The sequence below is a fragment of the Natator depressus genome, chromosome 2 (assembly GCF_965152275.1).
Source record: "Natator depressus isolate rNatDep1 chromosome 2, rNatDep2.hap1, whole genome shotgun sequence".
Classification (NCBI taxonomy): Eukaryota; Metazoa; Chordata; order Testudines; family Cheloniidae; genus Natator; species Natator depressus.
Window position 1 is genome coordinate 59,629,195 of NC_134235.1, and position 24,204 is coordinate 59,653,398.

Genomic DNA, 24,204 nt, shown 5'->3' on the forward strand with positions numbered 1-24,204 from the left:
TACCTCACTTAGCTATAAAACTGGAGTTTCTTATTGTGGATAAGGTAACATGAGAGAACACCTCATCTGACTCAAAAACAAAATGACTAAGTCCAACAGAATGTAGGTTTAGAAGAATATACTGGTGTTTTATTACTTTTAGACAATGCCATAATCATAACAGTATCCCAGGGTAAATGAACAATTAAATATTTTTTGTTTCATTGTTTTTTCACTATAATCTTTCCCAATGCTTCTTGTGAGCAAACATTTTTTCCATAGTACAGTTAGAAGTTTGATATGAAAGATAATTATAAACATATTCAAATCCAAACAGGCATTCAAAAGAATGTCAACCACTGTACTGTGGATTCAGATCCCAGACTTAGTCTGCTTCTTCAATTTTTAATTTGATAAGGAGTGTCCTCGTAGTTCTGATAACATCAACTTTTTTCCCCACCCTTTCACCAAGATTTTTGTTTCCTTTTAACACATCCAGACTGTCAGTCAGCAAAGCAAGAACAAGTAAACAAGAAAGTATGTTTAATTGTGCTATATATGCCAGAAATTTGCAAAGTTTTTGAAGTCAAAGACTTCTTTTCCAATTTGGGGAACAGGAAAGAATATCACAGTTCCCTTATCAAATGTGTACCATATGTGAGGACAAAAAAAAAAAAAAAAAGGACTTTTTGTGGTCTTGCCACTCAACTACAACCCCATTTACTTGGACTTTTGTCCTGAGAAACAAAGGAAAAACAAATAGCAGTGAAGCCAACAGAGAAATAAGTATTATCATTAAGCCTCTAGAAGTACACCAGACCTTCGCTAGAACGCGGGATTTGGGATCCATGCAGGGTACTACAATAACGTGGGGACTGCGTTATAGCGGGGACCGCGTTAAAATGAATTGCAATTAAAGTAATTAAATTTGGTATCCATGGCCGTGACCGCGTTATATGCGAATTCGCGCTATATAGACACGCGTTCTAGCGAGGGTCCGGTGTACACTACAATGAAAAGGGAATCAAAGCTATAAGAAGTATTTAAAATGGTCCTTTTGAGGTTTATAGGTTATATATTGTATGATAGTCATAAAAATAGGACAGTGAGAGAAGTCTAGTATTAGTACCAACAACCTCAGGGTTCAAAATGGGGAAAAGAAAATTTCCAAACAGTAAAAACCTTTTTTAAAATATGTAAATTTCTGAAGGGTAAAGAAGCTTCCAACTAATTTTGTTTTTATGAAAAATGTTCACTTTATTAAGTCTTTGTCCAAATTACAATGGCTTTCCATTACCGTCTCTTATTTCTCTGTTGCTCAGCAATCTGTTCCATTAGCTCTTGTCTGTATCTCTCTTTTTTCTTCTGAATAAGTTCTCGGTCTTGACCGCCTAATTGAAAAGGAAGGAAGCATAAACAGTCCATGAAACACATACATATCTCTGTCTTCAAACACCTTCTAATTTCAAATGAATAAAAACAAGAATAAAGGCAAAGTACAGAGACAAATACAATTTGTGCATGTCACAGGATGACATTGGCCATTTAAGAGGGAGCAGGACCAATGTACCTGTGACTCCCCAGCTGCATCCTAACTGGGTTTAAGAGAAGCCACCTGAACCACATAAATGGAACAGCTGAAGGGGTCAGTCAGGAAAAGAGACACAAGATAGGTAAGGTAATATCTTTTTTTGGACCACCTTCTGTTGGTAAAAGAGAAAAGCTTTCAAGCTACACGGAGCTCTTCTTCAGGTCTGGGACTAACATGGCTATACTACCGCTACAAAATTAAAAAAAGTCAGGGAAAGGGTAGTTGAAAACCGCCTGGGAGTCATGAGACTAAAGGAGGTCTCTGGTGAAAGCTGCAGAGGAGTTCTCCACAGGCCCTCCCTGGAAAGAGGGAAGAATGGTCAAGAAGCCAGTCGAAAGGCTAGCTTTCTGACCTTTCTGAAGCAGAAAGCCAAGTCCAGAGAAGGCTGAGAGCAGCAGAGGGAGATGCCTGCTAACTCTCTAAGCCAGAGAGCCGAAGGCTGGGAGTGAGGCATGGTGAGAGATGCCACAGCTGTACTAGAGAGACCTGAGTGTGGTCAGAGGTGCCGGGCTATACTTTGTGTCTTGCATGTACTGTTTGAACTATGGTGGGGAATTCAGGACTATAGCCATGATTTATGGGCACAGGATTTTTGTAAGAAACTAACCCACAAGGACTATATATACTTGGAAATCCTTTAGGGGCTATTTCTGGGGATTCTGCAAGGGGAAACTGAGGCTTAAGTAGGCTTAAGTGTCAAGCCACAGTGTGCTACAGGATAGTACTCCAGATAGGCCCACCTTATGACAGGGAACATATTAAGAACTTCATAACTTCATAAGAACTGATAAAAATCTGGATACTACGCTTAACATTAACATTATTTGATATATGATCTTTTGACCTAACATAATTGGTCACTGATAGCTTGTCTGTTCTTAAATAATCATTGAGCTGAGACAAAGCTAGGAGCTTCAAAACAAGGTGACAACGATACTATAGCACAAAAAGAGACAGTATTTGAGTTATTTACATTAATTCTGCACTTAATGCAGCATTTGGAAAAAATAAGTAAGAATGGTATGAAAATGAAAGTAAAGTATACTTTAACACACCCACGAGCACCCAGAGGTGCTCTTACATGCAATTCCGCTCTGAATAAACATTTAATTTGAAAGTGAATGCAAGAGTCAAACTGTAGGAATACAAGCAGTTTTCCCATTTATGAGTTAGTTGTAATGGAAATTAAGGATTAAAAATGTACTGGCAGATGATGCATGCACACAGGGTGCACCTACCAGTATCTCACAGGGTTTTAAAAAAAAAAAAAAAAACTTAAAACTTAGGTAGTGCCCAATCAACCTTGTGCTGGAAGTTAAGTCCCAGAAGTGAGAATCCAGTTCACAAGATACCTTAAAAAAGTGGCGTTTCTAAGTGAATGTTTCTGTACACTACGACTATTAGACACATTGGCCCATAAACACCCTTTCCTCACCATCCATAAATCACCACAGTTCTCCTATGAAGTAAAATCAATTGAAAGAGGGGAGGAGGCAGGAACACCAAAAAACCAGGCAGAAGACAACTGTGGCATAAAAAAAAATAAATCATACAATATTATGCTGCAGCCACAAAACACACGACCACAGGAAAGACAGTCTTGTGGTTAAGGCACTGGACCAGGATTCTGACCTGAATTCAGCTCTCAACTCGAACAAACACTTTCTATGTGGTCTTGGGCAGTTTACTTACTTTCTCTGTCCCTCAGTTCCCCACCTGTAAAGTGGGGCTACCAAAATTCCCATATGTCAAAGGGGTGTTGTGAAGACAAATTCATTGTTATTCAAGAGGTGCTCAGATACTATTGCAATTGGGTCATAGATTAGTCAGTCTGTGTAGAGAGGTAGCAGCTGCAGAACAATTACATTAGCATTGTTGATCAGGAAATGTAAGCAAATGAATAACAGCCACAGGGATCAATTTAAGCAGCAGGCCACAACTTTATTAATTTAACGCTGAGGAGGAGCTCTATCAACCTACTCCCTGCTTTCAAGCAGTAGGTATTTAACTGGGTCCAGTGCAGGGTTACAGAGTAGACCCCTTCTTAGCCTACCCCTAGGACTCCCTCCTCAGTGTGGGGAAGTGGAGATTAACAAGGAGGGACCTCATTCAGTGAAGACTTCAGGTCTCCCCACTATACACGTGGTCCACCAGTGAAATCTAGGGTCTAATATACCTCTGGGAGCTGGCCCATTTAGACTTTATGTGCACTAGATACCAGCCGGAAGCTGCAACAAGCTAAAAAGTCATACCTTTACTGATATTAAACTGTCAAGTCCAATTGCTAAAACCCAAATGTGTCTGCATAACGTTGCATGGGGCGGGGGGGAGAAAAAGGACTGGATCTCTGCCAATTTGGCCCAGTGGGAAAAATTCCTTCCTGATTTGATCCCAAACAGGTCAGTCATAGCAACTTGAAAAACATAAAACTCCTACGCTACAACTAAAGAGGGAGGGCAGAGAAGCTAACAAGAAGCTTTTGACAGTTTAAATAGGCAGTGGAGAAAAGGATGCACAAGAATCAGCCAGCCCAGTCTTCCCAACCCAAGCCAATGGGGAGGCAGAGGACCTGAGGAGAGGGATGGGCCAGCTGCAATCTTGACAAGCATGTGTTCTCACATTATTACTCCTCGTCTTTTTTCCAGGCACTATGGCATCCCCTCCCCACTCCCCATTGATTGGGCAGGAAGCATTATAATACCGTGCATAAGCATTTCATCAGTGTGTGCGCCTGTAAAATGAAATGGAGTAAGAACATGAAGTTTCGCTCTAATCTGTGCCTCATAAAATGCACTTTTGCACTCACACACAAAAAAGAAACTCAACCCCCACCCCCCAACATTAGCCAAGGTACAGGACTTACACATCAAGTCCCAAAAGATTTCTGCTCTTTCTGATGGGCCAGTAACAGCCTTAATTGGTGACTTGCTTGTTTCAGCTCTCCAACAGTATACACCCATCTTCCACTTTTTCACCACTCAGTCCTATTTAACTTTAACTCTCTAAAATTTCTAACAGATTTACAAAAAACTTAGAAATAAACATATCTCCGTTGTGGTTCACTGACCTGGAGAAATCTGAGAATCCGTTTGATCCCCTTCTACTACATGCAACACAAGCAATTACTGTTTGCATGTTCAAGAGGAGGTGCTACAAAGGTCCAGTGAAGTAAAGTTGTTGTTTTTTTCATTTAACTTAATGGGTTTTTTTTGTTTTTGTTTTTTTTTTAAACCAGGACCAGGGGTATATTGCAAGAATAAATTAACTCAATTATTTCAAAGAAAAAAAACATGACATATTAATGTTTTAAATATTATTATATAAAATATCACAATATACCCATCATTAGTTGGGCTTTTATACATACCAAGAATGAGCCCTGTTGCATATGGAACATCATCTTTACCAGTGGCGGACTTTGCCTGTTCATTAGTTGGAGAATTGCTTTGTGCCCGATTTCTGTAAAAGAAAAAATGTTCAAAACTTAAAATATTGGCTAAAAGTCAGTGTGAAGCATAAAACATACACTTAAATTACTATAAAAGAAAAGGAGTACTTGTGGCACCTTAGAGACTAATAAATTTATTTGAACATAAGCTTTCGTGAGCTACAGCTCACTTCATCAGATGCATGCTTATGCTCAAATAAATTTGTTAGTCTCTAAGGTGCCACAAGTACTCCTTTTCTTTTTGCGAATACAGACTAACGCGGCTGCTACTCTGAAACCTTAAATTACTATGTAAACCATTTATGAGAGAAAGCTCTTGCGAAATTGTAGATGACATCACAGGTGGTAGCTACTTCAAAAAGGAAGGGGACAACTATCAAAAGTGGGTTTCTTCTATTCTTCTGTTCCTGAAACATCTGTAGCTATCACAGGCACTAACTGAAAGCACATAAGCAATCTCACTGAAGTTGCACTATTCACATACTTAAAGTTATGTATGGGCTTAAATCAGGATCAGGGCTTTAGCTGCATCCACCTACATCTGGTCTGAATGTCATCTAGAGCTCAGAAAAAATATTCTTTAAAAAATCATATCAAAAAGGATTTCCTTCTCCTGCCCCTCATGACAAAATTAAACCTCAACCCAGCTGAACAGCAGATGATCTCTCTATACCAAAGTGGAGAAAGCAAGCTACTGCAACCACCTCTACAAAAGAATGATATTTTTTCTGGTTTTATCATCTTCTGGCAAGAGGACAGAACATCGAATTTCTGGAGTAGAATATTAGGGCTGTTGGAACAGTTTTTAAAATCATTCATTTTCAGTTCTGTGATTTTTGTGGTTTAGTTATTTGGAAACAAATGTGCTGAATAATACACATAGTATTTCCTCCAGTTGTTGAGATTTGTTGTATGTTGGATCTCTCACGTACTTCATCTTTGTAAACCATAGATGCATCTCTTATTCTATCTTGGTAAGGCCTTAAAGAAATAGAAAAAAATTTACCCCTGCTTAGATGAAAATGTCTTATATCCTAGTACAGGGGTGGTTAACCTGCGCCTGAGAAGGAGCCAGAATTTACCATACCAATGTACATTGCCAAAAAGCCACAGTAATACATCAGCAGCCCTCATCAGCTCCCCCCCCCCCCCCGTGCCTGCCAGCAGCCCCACTGATCAGCACCTCTCCCTCCCTCCCAGAGTGTGCAGGAGGCTCTGAGTGGGAGTGGGAGGAGCAAGGGCGTGGCAGGCTCAGGGGAGGGCGCGGGAAGGGACAGGGCCTTGGAAGAAGGGGTGAAGTGGGGCAGGGGCAGGGCCTGTGGCAGAGCCAGGGGTTGAGCAGTGAGCACCCCCGGCATACTGGAAATTTGGTGCCTGTGGCTCCAGCCCCGGAGTCGGTGCCTATACAAGGAACCACATATTAACTTCTGAAGAGCCGCATACAGCTCTGGAGCCACAGGTTCGCCACCCCTGTCCTAGTAGAAAGGTCCTTTACAGTGAGTCTTTAGCCTGTTTGTAACTCAGAAAACAGAACCAAATCTGTCAGTTACATGCAAACAAAAAGTGGCCCACTTACTGAAGATGGTACCCAGAACAAAGTTGTTTAAATCTCCCTATACAGTTGTCATGTAATATAGCACATAATAGTTACTGGAAGAGGTCCCCTCCCCAGCACTGTCAGGCTGATTCTCTGCCTGGGATTTGGGGGTGGAATCTCAGATGCCGTGTCTGCCATGGGGCCTGCCTTGGGTATCGCTAGCTGAAGAAATCTTGGCCATCCAGAACAATCTTCTCCTGGTCAGTGTTCACTGGGGTAACTTCAGTGATTTCCAGAACATGCCAGGGTTTTGTGGCAGTGCCTTCATTGCAAAATCCAGTTCAGCTTCTCACGGTAGACATAGGTCTTGCAATTTCAGCCAGAAGTCTTATTAATCCTGGTGTGTTTCTATAACTCTGTCACAGCCCCTTTCTTTCAGTGAGGCACTGGACTGGATCCCAGAAGTGCCCCTTCTCCTTCATTTGGTTTGATATTTTCTCATATATCTTGGCATTCCAGTGACTGCTGCTAAAATGAGACTGGATCCAATCTTCTCCCCACAAGCCAAGGAAGTCCAGGATGGACCTTAGCACAGAAACACACAGAAGCACAAGGCATGGCTGCTATAATCTGTATGTGACTCCAGGTGTGTGAACTTGTCACAAGCTGGAATCACAATGGGACACACCTGGCTCTGATCCAGTTTTTCAATTGGGAGATAACCCTAGAGCAGTAAAGTGCATACAGGTCAAAAGTGGGGTTGATGCAGGTGTGCAGGAACACAGAGTGGGAAAGCAGTGGGAAGACTGTCAGAAGCAGAATAGTTAATTTGAAATGGAGATGCAGCCGCACCTACCTTATTGTGGAATAATTCATTTCAAATTGAAGTTAATCTGCTTCCAAAGTGGATTAATTAATGAGGAATGAGACACCAACCAGTGTGTGGAACTACAACAATTTATCTGAGAAAAATTCCTCAAATTAATCCAAAATAACTTGCAAGCATAGACAAACCCTGAAACTACTGACTAGTGAGCACTTCAGATCTTCTTAATACAGTAAGAGTATCTATTTTACTCTATCAGAAAAGACATTTACCAAGATATATCCCCAACGTTGCATATTTTCTGAGCTGGGCAGATCTGTGGATACTCCTACTAGGGGAAACAAAATTTTCAGATAAACAGATAAAATGTCTTATTTTTCCATGCAAAAGGGTCGGCAAATTCTTTACCATGGGATTTAAATTGATGCATACAGCCAGGGAAGACTAACAGATAAATAATTATGTATCTTAAATATATCGCTGGGAAATTCAGCGTCCTTTTACATAGCCCTTGCGGACTATGTCCAGTACTCATTTGTATATTGTGATCAAGATCCAATTTTTTGCAAACCACTGCAATCTGCTACCTATGAGGCAGTCCATTTTATGAGAATGGGTTCCCTCAATAGTCTCTTCTACCATGACTTCCTCTCAATCTCATCCATTTTCCTCTGTCAGCTTGGCTCTCTCTCCTATTGTAGGATAGGATAAGAAGTTTAGGCTTATTGTACTGTTTATGCTCTATCCTATGGTTTCTAGCAACGACCAAGGCCTTCCTTTATTTCTCTGAGGACTCTAACAATCTTACCCACCAGCAAAATGTTTTTCTCCTGAATAATTTACTTGGGAGTCAGATGGCAGGATGCCTCATTATATCCCATCAATATGGCTGAAAAGCAGAAAGCGTTTCAGATTAATGCTGCTACAGGGAAACAGCTTTAATTGAAGCTCTCAGGCCATATGATCTTGAGGGAAATGAACACTACCAAGGACTTTTTTCCAGACCATAATAGTCCTGGAGAAGCAAATTATGCTAAGGTAAGTAAGGCCACTGAAATAGCCTCTGAGTTTCTTCCCGTTGAAGAGTCTGCCTTCCTGTTTCTTGGATTCTTGAGCAAGAAGAAACCTTCTTCAGGGACGATGATGTTCTTAGATAGAAACAAGGCTCCATTGACCTTACAGAGGCTTACTAAACTGGACTCTGACACATTATAAATGTTTTTAGTCTCCTTTCCTGGTGATTAGTTTTGTCCAGGTTTTCCTAGGCTGCTCCAATGACTTCCTATAGGATTGCACAGAGGGGAGAAGTAAATCTTGAGACAAGGCCCCATACCACCTGTTTGCTTCTCCCTTAAGGGCTGCTCTCCCTCTTACCCCTTCATGGACAGATGTTGGGCTGAAGTGAAGGAGGCAGGCAATGGAGGTTGATAACTGTCAGCAACAGGTGAGGATATTAGTCCTATTGGGATCCAGGAAGTGGGCGGGCAAAGCTCGCCCACTGCTAAAGGATCCCCCCCCAGCCTAAGGGGGGGATCCACAGGACCTAGAAACCAAATGATTACGTGGGACAACTAATGAAGAACAGGAACGGGAGTGCGGTCAGAGGGTCAAAAAAAGGGAACCGGACGGGGACACTGAGCAGAGGACCCCGGACAGCGCCCACCGTTCCTCAAAGGCGTCAAGGGAGTCGGTGGACGCCGCCCAGAGGAACTCTGCCCGGAGGCGTGAACGGACTGAGGATCGGAAATAGGCCCCGCAGTCGCAGGAGACTCCATCGGCCAACCTCCTCACCCTGGTTTTATAGATGGCCACTTTAGCCAGGGCCAGGAGGAGGTTGACCAGGAGGTCCCGCGACTTAGTGGGGCCATGGATAGGGAGTGCGTAAATAAGAAGGTGAGGAGAAAAGTGCAGCCAAAACTTTAATAAAAGTGAGGATATTAGTTGCAGGCATTTTTGTGCCCTTACTACCAGCTGGAGGGGTTTCTCTTTACAGGGTTTTTTGTGCCCGTGACCATCTATCTAGTGCTTTTATCAAAGTCCTGTCCAGACACTGGAGTCTGGCTTGGTCAGAGGTAGCAAGTCTTCTTCTGTGCCAGTGTGACCCAGGGATCTCTTGGTGCCAACTGGCAAAGGAAACAGGGGGTATATAGGGTTTTACAGGGATCCCCTGCGTTGGATATATGATATTTCACTGAAAGGCGGCACGTGAGGGCTCTACCAAGAGCCAGCAGCTTGCTGTTCATCATAACCTTTGCAGAGTATAGGACGCATAATATTTAAGGAGTTATGTATCTGTACTAACAATTATGTTCTTAAGGTCTTGGAGTTAAGGCAAGTCACCAGCGGGTGACTTATCTCTGAAATGTTCCTTTCAGACAGGATGTAGCAGACACCTGTCTCCCTGTCTAGTCATTTGTGAATTGTGTACTTTACACCTCACAATGTAGGTCTGTCTGTTTACCTAGCTACAGCAAAAGAAGAGATTGTGAAAGCTACAAAAAAGAAAGAAAATTCACACAACAAATAGAGGGGGGTTCCTATTTATGAATCAAGAAAAAGATGAGACTGGTCTATCTTGGAGGAGAGGGTGGGGGCGGAGGGAAGAAACAAACTGAATCCTTCACCTAGAAGGCAAGCTGACACGGTGCAGGTCTCATGAAACGAAGGTCAGAGCCAACCTAGCTATACAATGCTACATGGATTTCAGGTGAGCAATATTGTACAAGACATGAGAGTATCTTATTAATTCATCCAGGCTCTAGAATGCATGTTATGGTTTTATTTTATACATAACTACTTGTTTCCAATACTTCTATTTGCTATTATTTGAATCTCTATGCTTTGTTAAATAAACTTGCATCTGATTTCACTATAATCATATCTAAGTACTGTGTGTTAAGCTGAGCAGTGATCTGAAGGGAAATTGGTAAGCTAGGGTGTACTGTTTCTTTGAAAGCAGCAAATCTGTGAATACTGTAAGTGTCCAGTGGACCAGGGCTTCGACACTCTAGGGAGATGCTTGAGGGTTGGAGTGTGCTTATTGCTAACCTGTAAAGAGACAGTGAGGCCAGAGAGGCCTAGAGGCCAGTACTTGTATTGCCCGTGGCCAGTGGAGTTGGGGAGCTGACCCCAGCAGACACACACAAGGCTTCCTTATGCTAAGGGCAGCTGATAGCGAGGTGCTTCACAACCCTGGGTGCCCCCGGGAAGCATCAAATCCAGCTATTACTTTGAAAGACTAGCCTGGAACAGAACAAATAGCAATCCCCATCTAAACACTCCACAATAGGAGCTGAACAAGAGAGGCAGATCTTGCATTTTGTTTTTCTGCTAGTGCAGCGTCTATGTGATCAGAATTGCTACAATCATTGTGCCTCTCTTGTAGAAGATTTTCCAGAAATGTTTCTGCAGAGCACTCCACACAGACACACCAAGAGCAACGCAACCGATAAAAGATTAGATTCCAATAAGCCAAACAATTTGAACAAAAATATCCCCTTTTCTCCTCTCTCTCTCTCTATTTCCAGCTTTGATCTGCAACAAGATGGTCTGGAAAAGTCTGCCTGCAGTTGAGGAAAGAGAATGCAAAATGAACAATCTGAAGACTCACTGTAAAGGATCTGTGGACCACCTTCTTCAGAAGAAAATAATATTGGATAATAGGGTACATTTCATAAAGGCAAAATCTAAGGAGATTTACACGAGATTTACTCAGTGCAAAAGTGAGTCATGGCCAAATAGTTAACATTTAAATTTATATATGAATGAGGCTTGTGGCAATATTATGGAATTATTCCTATTACTTAATTCCAGATTCAGGCTGCACAACATCTTTAAAAAGTACACGTTTGTAGTAGCCATTAGACCAACCAAGTCAAATGATCTCACATAACTAGAGCCAGAGCACTGATATCTCAAAATATGCATCCCATACTGTACAATATCTTCTACAGTAGAACCTCAGAGTTTCAAACATCTTGGGAATGGAGGCTGTTTGTAACTATGAACAAAAAACATTATGGTTGTTCTTTCAAAAGTTTACAACTGAACACTGACTTACTACAGCTTTGAAACTTCACTATGCAGAAGAAAAATGCTGCCTTCCCTTTATTTTTTTAGTAGTTTACGCTACACAGGAGACTCAGACTTTCAACACAATTCGTTCCCCAGAATTGTGTTGTAAGTCAAAACGTTGCAAGTCGAAACCACTTTTTCCCATAGGAATCAATGGTATGAAGGGAGGATTGGTTCCTGAACCAAGGCTTGATATGCTATTTTCACCACAATAACCCAGATTTTTGTACTAAATGAATTATAGATGACTAATGTTGCAAATCAATGTATTTACTGTACACTGTATTTTGTAACAGCATTCAAATAAACATATAAACTCACATATGCTGCTCAGAATGCTGGCAACACAAGCTCAAAAAGCCAGGGCGAACGGCACACATGCTGAGCCTCAGCCAATAACTGTTCAAGCTTTCTGACTGGCTGAGCCCGGGGCTGGTAGCCAATCAAAAACAAGCAGCAACCCTACCCAGCAACAAGATACCTTGCTGCCTGGAAGCCAATCAGAAGCAACCCCTTCCAGCTCCTTACCAGAACAACACAACCAGGAAGTGATATCTAGCGAACTTTATGCAAATCAAGCATTGTAAAGGCGAAAAAGGCAGTCAATTGAAAAGTGTCGTAAGTGGCGTCCGACATAAGTCAGGTGTCGTAAGTCCAAGGACTCCCTGTATTTGCTCTCTTTTTTTTGGTCTCTGCTGCTGCCTGATTGCATACTTCCCTTCCAAATGCGGTGCGTGGTTGACTGGTCAGTTCGTAACTCTGGTGTGTGTAACTCTGAGGTTCTACCATAAATCATTAAACAGTTCTCATGAGCCACAGTATTGTGATATCCAATATGTGCTGCTGCACTTTCTCCCAGAAAACTTGTAGGTGAAGACAGTCGTAGAGGTTTCAGTCTCAGCCTTTCCAGAACAACAATGAATTGTCAACAGATACATTGCAGATGTCCTCAAGAACACAGATATCTTTAGTATGAACTGGATTTCTGCTTCTACAGATATACCAGTATAAAAATATTTATGCATATATTTCTTCCTCCTCAATCTCATGTTGTCTGTTAATGCTGTCCCTGATACTAATACTCTGAATCTGAATCTTTATTTGTGTAACTCAGTATAGCAGTATAGCCTCAATATTCACCATTTGGACAGACTGCCTGAAAATTATACCCTAAACCTCCACGGACTACAAAAATGCATTTCCTAGCTTTGTATTGGGCACATAGTATCAGACCTGCAGACAAGAAAGGGGAAATATTCCCCCTATGAGCAGCTTGGATTCCTATTCTTATTCAAATGTTTAATCAAGTTTCTAGCTCAGTTTTCTTTCTGGAGTTCTGAAAATTCAAGACAATACCCTCCTCAGAAACCCTGGCCTTCTTCCAATTTCCTGATCCTCCAGTCTTCCCAGTCTTTCTAATTTGTATTACAGTACGGGGTAAAGGGCACTTTTTGAGCTTTTCATTCTCCTTTCTGAAACTTATCCACCAAAGTGTGACATTCTGGTTCTCCTAGTCTGTTCCACCCCTACTTACATTTGGTAAGCTGCTTCAGAAACAAAGTACCAATAGGACAGCACTCAAAGTATATCCAGTACTACAATTTGAAACTGGGAAATAAATCCCTTATACTATTCTAGTCAGTATTTTCCTAAAGACTCTTGACATTTCCTTGTCCCGTACATAGTCTTTCGATTTGTTAGAACTTATTTAAAATTAGAGACTGATAAGGAGTATCCAAAGCTGTCTTCCACAGAAGTACCGCAGATATTATGCACGGTTACTGTCTGGAGTTTGAAAGAGCTACGGCTTCATACCTTTTAGTCATTTATTTCTAGTGAAGGAGCTTTTTCAATCTGCTTTCCGCCTCCCCGCAATTATTATTTTGCAATACTCTACTTCACAGCAAACTACCTACATAAGCATACGATATGACCCGCACAAAAAGGGTATTTAGAACTACCATTAGCAAATTAATAATAGACAGTGAAATCTGAACATGCTATTACAATTGCCGAGATGAGATTCTAGACCTTGCTTTGTGTTTTTCCTGGAGACAGTTAAAACTTTTCCTGAGCAGGGAGATTAAGTAATGTCTTCCCTCACTGAAAGAACTGCAAAGGAACCTTTTCATCGTGAAATTATTCCAGGCATACCTTTATTTAGAAGCACTATAAAAAAAGGGAGATTTCTCTGTTTCTCTGGAAATTAAAAGAACAGACTCTCCCCAAGGCAGGAGCACATTTAAGAGACAGTTTCCAGGAAGCTTTGCTTCTTAATATTTTTGAAATTTGGTTGTGGGATGCTAGAAACTCCAAGTTTGTTTGTTTGTTTAACCACAAATTTGTCTTGCTTGCAGCAGCTGGCTACATGGCCCAACCAATTCCTTTAAGTGAACGACTGAAGGATAACCAGAACAATCCAAACCCTATCAAGACTGGAGATTACAACAAGTTCCTGCAAGTGGATTGATCTAAAGAAACAAAACTTACATTTTTTCCCAATTTTTGCCTCCCAATCAGCCTACTCAGAAGAGACTGAAAAAAAAAAAAATTTTGGTCAAGGGATCAAATGCACAGTCCAATTCCCAGCTAAAATTAAGGACATAAGAACGGCCATACTGGGTCAGACCAAAGGTCCATCTAACCCAGTATCCCATCTTCCAACAGCGGCCCATGCCAGGTGCCCCAGAGGAAATTAACAGAACAGGTAATCATCAAATAATCCATCCCCTGTCACCCATTCCCAGCTTTTGGCAAACAGAGGCTAGGGACACCACCCCTCGTGGCTAATAGCTATTGAAGGACCTATCCTCCATGAATTTATCTAGTTCTTTTTTGAACCCGGTTATAGTCTTGGCCTTCACAACATCCTCTGGTAAGGAGTTCCACAGGTTGACTGTGCGTTGTGTGAAAAAATACTTCCTTCTGTTTGTTTTAAACCTGCTACCTATTAATTTCATTTGGTGACCCCTAGTTCTTGTGTTATGAGAAGGAGTAAATAACACTTCCTTATTTACTTTCTCCACACCAGTCATGATTTTATAGACCTATATCATATGCCCCCTTAGTCATCTCTTTTCCAAGCTGAAAAGTCCCAGTCTTATTAATCTCTCCTCATACGACAACCGTTCCATACCCCTAATCATTTCTGTTGCCATTTTCTGAACCTTTTCCAAGTCCAATATATATCATTTTTTGAGATGGGGAGACCACATCTGCACACTGTATTCAAGATGTGGGCATACCATGGATTTATATAGAGGCAATATGATATTTTCTGTCTTATTATCTATCCCTTTCTTAATGATTCCCAACATTCTGTTTGCTTTTTTGACTGCCGCTGCACATTGAGTGGATGTTTTCAGAGAACTATCCACAATGACTCTAAGATCTCTTTTTTGAGTGGTAACAGCTAATTTAGACCCCATCATTTTATATGTATAGTTGGGATTATGTTTTCCAATGTGCATTACTTTGCATTTATCAACACTGAATTTCATCTGCCATTAGGGTGACCAGACAGCAAATATGAAAAATTGGGACGGGGACGGGGGTGGAGTGGGTAATAGGAGCCTATATAAGAAAAAAGACCCAAAAATCGGGACTGTCCCTATAAAATCAGGACATCTGGTCACCCTAGCTGCCATTTTGTTGACCAGTCACCCAGTTTTGAGAGATCCTTTTGTAGCTCTTCGCAGTCTTCCTGGGACTTAACTATCTTGAGTAGTTTTGTATCATCTGCAAATTTTGCCACCTCCCTGTTTACCCCTTTTTCCAAATCACCTATGAATATGTGAAATAGGACGGGGCCCAGTACAGACCCCTGGGGCACACCACTCTTTACCTCTCTCTATTCTGAAAACTGACCATTTATTCCTACCCTTCATTTCCTATCTTTTAACCAGTTACCAATCCATGAGAGAACCTTCCCTCTTATCCTATGACTGTTTAGTTTGCTTAATAGTCTTTGGTGAGGGACCTTGCCAAAGGCTTTCTGAAAATCTAAATACACTATATCCACTGGATCCCCCTTGTCCACATGCTTGTTGACCCCCTCAAAGAATTCTAGTAGATTGGTGGGGCATAATTTCCCTTTACAAAAAAAACATGTTGACTATTCCCCAACAAATTATGTTCATCTAGGTGTCCGAAATTTTGTTCTTTACTATAAAAGAAAAGGAGTACTTGTGGCACCTTAGAGACTATATTTTCCACTGAATGCATCCGATGAAGTGAGCTGCAGCTCACGAAAGCTTATGCTCAAATAAATTTGTTAGTCTCTAAGGTGCCACAAGTACTCCTTTTCTTTTTGCGAATACAGACTAACACAGCTGCTACTCTGAAACCGTTCTTTACTATAGTTTCAATCAATTTGCCAAGTACTGAAGTCACGCCTACTGGCCTGTAATTGCCCGGGTCTCCTCTGGAGCCCTTTTTAAAAATTAGCATCACATTTTCTATCCTCCAGTCATTTGGTACAGAAGCTGATTTGAATGATAGGTTACAGATAACAGTTAGTAGTCCTGCAATTTCACATTTGAGTTCCTTCAGAACTCTTGGGTGAATACCATATGGTCCTGGTGACTTATTACTGTTTAATTTATTAATTTGTTCCAAAACCTCCTCTAATGACACCTCAATCTGGGACAATTCCTCAGATCTGTCACCTAAAAAGAATGGCTCAGGTTTGGGAATCTCTCTCGCATCCTCAACCATGAAGACCGACGCAAAGAATTCCTTTAGTTTCTCTACAATGGCCTTATCGTCCTTGAGTGCTCCTTTATCATCTCGATTGTCCAGTAGCCCCAGTGGTTGTTTAGCACGCTTCCTGCTTCTGATGTACTTAAAAAAAATTTTGCTATTACTTTTTGAGTCTTTGGCTAGCTGTTCTTCATATTCTTTTTTGGCCTTCCTAATTATATTTTTACACTTCATTTGCCAGAGTTTATGCTCCTTTCTATTTTCCTCATTAGGATTTAACTTCCACTTTTTCAAGGATGCCTTTTTGCCTCTCACTGCGTTTTTTACTTTGTTGTTTAGCCACGGTGGCTCTTTTTTGGTTCTCTTACTATGTTTTTTAAATTTGGGGAATACATTAAGTACATGGTGTCTTTAAAAGGTTTCCATGCAGCTTGCAGGGATTTTACTTTTTGTGCTGTACCTTTTAATTTCTGTTTAACTAACCTCCTCATTTTTGTGTAGTTCCCCTTTCTGAAATTAAATGCTAAAGTGTTGGGCCACTGTGGTGTTTTCCCCACCACAGGGATGTCAAATTTAATTATATTATGGTCACTATTATCAAGCAGTCCAACTATATTCACCTCTTGACCTGACCCTGTGCTCTACTTAGGCCTAAATCAAGAATTGCCTCTCCTCTTGTGGGTTCCAGAACCAGCTGCTCCAAGCAGCAGTCATTTAAGGTGTCAAGAAACTTTATTTCTGCATCCCTTCCTGAGGTGATATGTACCCAATATGGGGATAGTTGAAATCCCCCATTATTATTGATTTTTTTATTTTAATAGCCTCTCTAATCTCCGTGAGAATTTCATAGTCACTATCACCATTCTGGTCAGGTGGTCTGTAATATATCCCTACTGGTATATTCTTATAATTCAAGCATGCAATTACTATCCATAGAGATTCTATGGTACTGTTTGGTTCATTTAAGATTTTTACTTCATTGGATACTATGCTTTCTTTCACATACAGTACCACTCCCCAACCAGCACGACTTGTTCTGTCCTTCCCATATATTTTGTACCCTGGTATTACTGTGTCCCATTGATTATCCCCATTCCACCAAGTTTCTGTGATGCCTATGATATCAATATCCTCATTTAATACGAGGCACTCTAGTTCACCCAACTTATTATTTAGACTTCTAGTATTAGTGTGTAAGCACTTTAAAAACTTGTCACTTTTTACCTGCCTGCCATTACATGATGTAATTAAATGGGACTTTTTCTCATTTGACTGTTTCTCATCAGATCCTACCTGTATTTTATCATCTTTCATCCTCTTCTCTTTCTTAGGACATAGGGAATCTCCATTAATAGATCCTCCCCTAAGGGATGTCCGAACCACATGCTCCTCTGTACCTGTCAGCTTTCCCCCAGCCCTTAGTTTAAAATCTGCTTTACAACCTTTTTAATTTTAAGCACCAGCAATCTGGTTCCATTTTGGTTTAGATGGAGCCTATCCTTCCTGTATAGGCTCCCCCTTTCCCAAAAGTTTCTCCAGTTCCTAATAAAACTAAACCCCTCCTCCCTACACCATTGCCTCATCCACACATTGAGACCCTGCAGTTCTGCCTGTATAACTGGCCCTGCGTGTGGAACTGGAAGCATTTCAGAGAATGCTACCATGGAGGTCCTGGACTTAAATAATTTACCTGACAGCCTAAATTTGGACTACAGGACCACTCTCCTATCCTTCCCTATGTCATTGGTACATACAGGTACCACGACCACTGGCTCCTCCCCAGCACTACACATTAGCCTATCTAGATGTCTCAAGAGATCCGCAACCTTCGCACCAGGCAGGCAAGTCACCAAGCGGTTCTCCCGGTCATCGCAAACCCAGCTATATTTCTAATAATCAAAACGCCCATTACTAATACCTGTCTCTTCCTAATAACTGGAGTTCCCTCCGCAAGAAAGGTATCCTCAGTGCAAGAGGATACATCATCATCATCTGGAACGAGGGTCCCAACTATGGGATCGTTTCCCTCTGCTCCAGTTGGATGTTCTCCTTCCCTGAGGCTTTCATCCTCCTGACGGAGGCTGTCAGACCACAGGTGGGACCATTCTACTGTGTCCTGGAAAGTCTCATCTATGTACCTCTCTGTCTCCCTTAGCTCCTCCAGCTCAGATACCCTGGCCTCCAAAGCCCGTACAGGGTCTCTGAGGGCCAGGAGCTACTTGCACCCAATGCACACTTACGCCACCTCTCCATAATCAGGTAATCATACATGCTGCATTGGGTGCAATAAACTGGGTAGCCCTCACTCCATTGCTGGACTTTTGACTTCATTCTCTTTTTACTCCTGCAGCTGGTTCCCTCATTGTTGTTAGGCTCATCAATGAGTAAAAACACCCCTGAATTTTCACAGAGTAAATCAGTGGAAATGGATTGTAACAAAAACTCTGAAAGCAAACATCCACTGAGTAAGAACTACAGAATTTGGCACATTATTTGTACATTTTGAGACTTGGTGAATTAGCAAGGCCTATCACTAAAATAAGGATATTTTAGTACTTTAACTTCCCCAAACGTTCATAGCAAACAAACAATAATATTATACATTCTTATTATATCATCTGAACTGGTAAAGGATTAGCTGCACTAGATACACAAGATGCACATAGTCTGTACTGGTCCTTAGACACACTGGTACCTCAAAATAATAATATTTAGATGAGCATATTATAATCTAAATTATAACATTATAAGTTGTGAATGCTTGCTTCCTGGGGTAATTTCTGTTATCTCTCTTTTGGAACGGTATAAAACATTATGTATATCCAATATATATTATGTAATTTTTATATTTATGGTTTATTTTAAAATCAGTTTTCTAAAAATTAACTTAATACATTTTTTTTAATTAAAAATAAAACTGTTTCCACGTGTGGATCTTGTATAACATGCACATGAAAGCAAACCTTCAAAGGTAACATACTCTTGAAAAAAGAAAGTTTATAATGATAATGCTAAGAGAAAATTAACTTTCCTCACATAGCTAGTCCACACAGCATTCTAGTATTCTAATTCAAAGCATACTGAGCTAAATTCATCTGTGGTACAACTTCACTGGCATCAAAAATGAATCTAGCCCATAGACTAGGCCACCACCACTATCCTGCCAGGTTACCAATTAAGTTTGATCAAGAGAATTGCAAATCCCAACCCAAATCAAACATCTGTGCAGGAGACTGAGCTTTTTGGAGGGCTGGTCCGAGACAATAGAACAAACTCCCACAGGAACTAAGGATGAAACCGCACCACCTTACACTCCAAGTGCAAAGTGCACCTCTTCAACCTTACTTTTTCTAAACACACACACAGAAGTTTGTATATTTAAAAAAAAACAAAATCCTACCAAAACAGAACACTACACTGCACACACAATTCCCCCCAGGTGAGAGGATGAGAGAAAGCATGAATCACACATGACAGTTGTTAGTCATTTTACTTAATGGGCTACTGGAAGGTGCTCAGACACTATTGTGATGATGCCAGTATAAGAACCTATAAAGAATAAAACAGAAAGCAAATTCAAGAACAACAAAGCACAGCTAAGTGAATATTATTCACGAATAAATTCAATTAGTACTTAACATTTTTATGCGCATATTAGTGATGGTTGCAATTATTGCTTAAATTAGTTATATGACTAAAATATAAGATTTCATTTAAATGCCCTCTTTTTCATTGAAGTATTTTAGTTCCTCATTAATTCTGAAAGTTTAATCTGAAGAATTTTCATATCTATTTTTCACTGAACAGTACATAATCCTTTTCAATTATGCAAATTTTGCCCCCATAAGTGACACCTGAATACAATTATCACCTCATTAGATGGCAAGGGCATGCATTCAGAGTACCAATTATTAATTGTGGTATTTTATACTTATAAAGCACGCTTTATGCTGAAAGATTTCAAAGCAATTTATAAACTACATACATACAGCATGACTGACATGCATACTCCTGGGTCAGATCCTCAGCTCATGTAAATTGTCATAGTACATTCTGGCCTATGACAATTTACACCAGTTTAGGAACTGTCCCCTAGTGCAGAAGCAGCAATCAGGCAGACAGTCACTACAGAACACACAACACAATAGTAGGGAAATGGAAATTTTTGGTCAAGTTTGCCTTAATCCTAGGGAAGAAAGCCATGGGGTCTAACATCCATCCCCCCAAAAAAGGGGGGTGGAGGTGGGGTGACCTCTGTTTTTCAGTCTCGCCTGAAAGATATACACACACACACACACACACCCCGCACAGAATTCAAAGCATCAGCCTCAGAAGGAGCCACAACAGAATCAAACCTCCTAGAGTTTGAACTTGTGATTTAAGGGAGTCTAAATATTTCAAATCTGATACTCAGTACCACTAAACCATAACCCCTTATGGCTTGAATAACTTATTGTTTTTAGTGCCACAACCCCATCACCAATAGCATTAAGGAAGTAAAGAAAAGAAGTGGAAAACTGAGATAAAGATACCTTTCAGCATGGAACACCCTCAGAGGCTTTTTGTCATAGTCACTTTCATATCTAAATCTAGGGTCCATTTCCTCATTTATTTCAGGATCATAGTCTAATTTGTAATGTCTTCTATCAAAATGACGATCCTCATCAAATCTGTGATGTCTTCTAGCCGAAATATCAGGTCTGCTATCAAACCTGTGATGCTTTCTATTGGAAATGTCTAGTCCTTCATCAAGTTTTTTGTGCAATATTCTATCTCTTAGTTCAGCCTCATCATCTAGTCTGCGATATGGATCCTCCTCCAGTCGTCTCCTATTTAGTAGCTCTTCATAAGCGTCCGTGGAAGTAAAAGCATCTTTCTTGGGAGGTTCTGAATCTGCACAAGAGGGCTGTATTTGTGAACGTAGTCCTGGTTGTACTCTAGTAATAGCAGTAGTTTTTTTACTTCTTTCTGTCTCATGCTGTTTAATAGAAAAAAAAATATTAAAAGATACAACTACAAAGAAAATAATAACCTTCATTCATCATCTCAGTATAATTCACATTTTTCATCAGTGCTTCAGCAACAGTTTGATTCTGTATTTATGATAGTCTTCTAATTTTAAACTATCCCCAAATGAAGATTTAAAAAAAATTCTCTTAAATGGGGACTTAAATGCTGGGGAAAATTTTCCTGAAAAAGCAATAATCTTTATTTTACCTGATCACTTATTTTCACTGTCAGTGGGATGGCCAGCAATCCTCAGTAACAGGCTTCCCATGAACTCAAGTTAGATAATGAAATGACCGTTAGATTTGAAGGCAGAGGGACTCCATCGTGCTTGTTAACCCTTATATCTGGTCACATGCACAGATGTCCTGATTGCACTGAGGTTCAGGCAATCTGTGATACTCCTTCGTCTGACCAGAACATGTTTTTTGGGTTCAAAAACCATTTTTATTTTTTCCCTGCAAAAACTGTGACTAAGTAGAAGGATGGTATTAGAGAGCTAACCTGTGACTCATTCGCTCAATTCCTTGCTCCACCACTGACCTTGGGCAAGTCATTAAAGCTATGTTTATACTACAGATTACTTTGATATAACCTACGATGTTCAGGGGTTTGAGGAGTTCAGCTCTGTTGCTGTAAATGATACAGTGTAGACATAGCCTTAGTTTCTCTGTACCTCAGTTCCCCATCCATGAAATGCAGATAATAGTACTTCTCTACCTTGGAGTGTTGTGATGATAAACACATTAAAGATTGTGAGCTGCTAATGGGGTCCATATAAATACAACAGATAAATAAGAATAAATAAATCTCTCACAGAGTTTCAGTCACTTTGAGAAAAAAGAGCTAACCTGATCTCCAAGCTCTGCTGCGATGCATGAGGCCTTCCCTTACCAGCAGCAAACAAAATGGTGGACAAGCCTCGAAAGTTAATACAAGACTGCCTGCAGCCAATCAAAGCTCCTAACCTGCATGAGATGCTACTGAGGACAGAGCTGGCAAGGATTGCAGCAGCAATACTCAATTGGACCATATATCAGACAAACTCAGTCCTTGATCTCCCACAGCACAGTACAGTGGACCATTCTGTTGAAGCAGTACAAGATGCACTGTCAAAGCCTGTCCCCACCAGGAGAATCCAGAACTCCAGGAAGTGCCTGCCTATTGGGGCTGTCAAATCAGTGCAAATTTGCCTCTTCTCCAGTATTGGCTTTGGAGGGATTATGGAGGGCTCCATCCGTTCTGAAGCAGATGCCCTTAATTGGGGCAAAGCAGCAGCAATTTATCAAGAACTACTCACAGCTTTCTCCCACCTCCTTTTAACCTCTGGGGTGCAAGATGCCCCTTCAAACTATTTCCCTGAAGCCTTTCTTCATGTCCCCATGTATGTGCTTACACTTCAGAGATCCAAGAAAATACACCTCCCAGAAGCAAAAGGGTAAGGAGGACCTTAAAGAAAAAATTTTCTCCCCACCCCAAAAATTTTCTTAGAGATCGCTTTGATTCTTTCTAGATCTTCCAAGTCTACTGAACAGGGTGGAATGTCTTTCCAGGATTTCCTTCCCTTTTCCCAGATAAATAAAAAGAACGACAGGAATAGCAAATAAGAAAAAAACCTTAAAAGCAAATTAAAGAGAATCCTATTCCTCTAATTCTTCTGGCTCAGACATGGAGGAATCAGACCTAGAAATCCTGTCTAGTTATTTCTGCCTAATTCTTTGTGCCAACTATAAGAAGATTATATTTCCAGTGTGGAAACAAAGCAGCGTTCTCAAGACCCAAGTTCACAAAAAAATCCTCAGATCCCCTCAATAGATTTGATTGAAATTATCAGTCTGGAAAAATGGGAACACCTTAACAGGAGACAGCCTCTTAACAGACTGTACACAAGGTTCTACAATAGCCTAAAAGACAAAATGCCTTCTTTTCAGATACCCAAAGTATACAACAAAGCAGTGTCATCACTGGATGAGGGTGCTGTAAATTCTGTTGCAGGGTCTTTCCAAGGATCCAGGAGACAGGCAGCTAGAGAACCATGGGTTGGAATTCTGAAGCCTAAGCAGCATCAATGCAAGTTTCAGTTCTGTCCACCATCCTATAGCATATATAATTCTCAGAATCCAGCAAGGACTAGATAATGAATTCCGACATAAAAAAAGATGTCTGGTTGCTGCCTTTGTGGCCGTATCTCTTTAGATGAAGTAAAATTCTCAACTAAACTCTCATCCTAGAATCTCATCCAATGCACTGGCAGATAAGTATATAAATATGGCCATGGTGAAAAGATACCCACACAGAAACCCTCCAAAAAGCTCTCAGAAGGAAATCTCTTTAGAAGAGAAAATCTTTCTTTCGGAATCCATGCATACCTGGGAACTTCAACACCAAACAAGTCCCTTTCAACTGTTCTGTAAAGACAGTCCACAAAAACACTACATTATAACTATCATGGCACAGATCACAAAACTTAAGTTGCACAGGAAAGGACACACCTAGCACCAGCAGCACTATCCAAACAAGAACTGCGGATAACTGCCAACAGTTATCACATCAAACATAAGGTACAGGGGGTAACCGGTCAATTTCTTCTTAACGGCAACAGACCAAGACTCTTTGATGGATACTGGAAATGGTCTCCCAGAGTTATCCATTTATATGACTCATGCTGACCTTTATCCCATTACTAAAGCAAGACATTATAAAAAGAGAATACACCCAAGCTATTCAACTCTTGCTAGTTAAAGGTGCCATACTGCCCATTTCAGATGATCTGCTTTTTTCCAATCTACTAGAAAAAGCTCTCACACATCATTAGTGCCAGGAGAACAAACTAGCCTTTTACTCTCAAACTGACTAAAACTATCAGAAAAAAATCCTGCATGGTTAGTTACAAAGTGTTTTTGTGTGGAAGGGTGGGAAATATATTTACTTATTGCAGAGAAAAAAGAAGAGGAGGGAAGACATTTACACTCAAAAAGGTGTTCCTGCTCAGCAAGGAAATCTTATAGACCGCCCGCACCTTATTAGAGGAAGGACTTTTG

At 40.6% G+C, this 24,204-nt stretch overlaps 1 protein-coding gene across 7 annotated transcripts in view; it reads right to left on the reverse strand.

Moving 5' to 3' along the window:
• The window catches only part of CSPP1 (centrosome and spindle pole associated protein 1), a 178,089-nt gene that overhangs the window by 118,906 nt on the left and 34,979 nt on the right, over positions 1-24,204 (reverse strand). For all 7 annotated transcript variants that reach the window (XM_074944276.1, XM_074944277.1, XM_074944275.1 and 4 more), the window contains 3 exons: positions 20,689-21,134; positions 4,938-5,029; positions 1,277-1,370 (listed from right to left, as the gene is read on the reverse strand). In XM_074944276.1, coding sequence (XP_074800377.1) covers positions 1,277-1,370; positions 4,938-5,029; positions 20,689-21,134 — 632 coding nt within the window. The remainder of the gene's footprint in view (positions 1-1,276; positions 1,371-4,937; positions 5,030-20,688; positions 21,135-24,204) is intronic.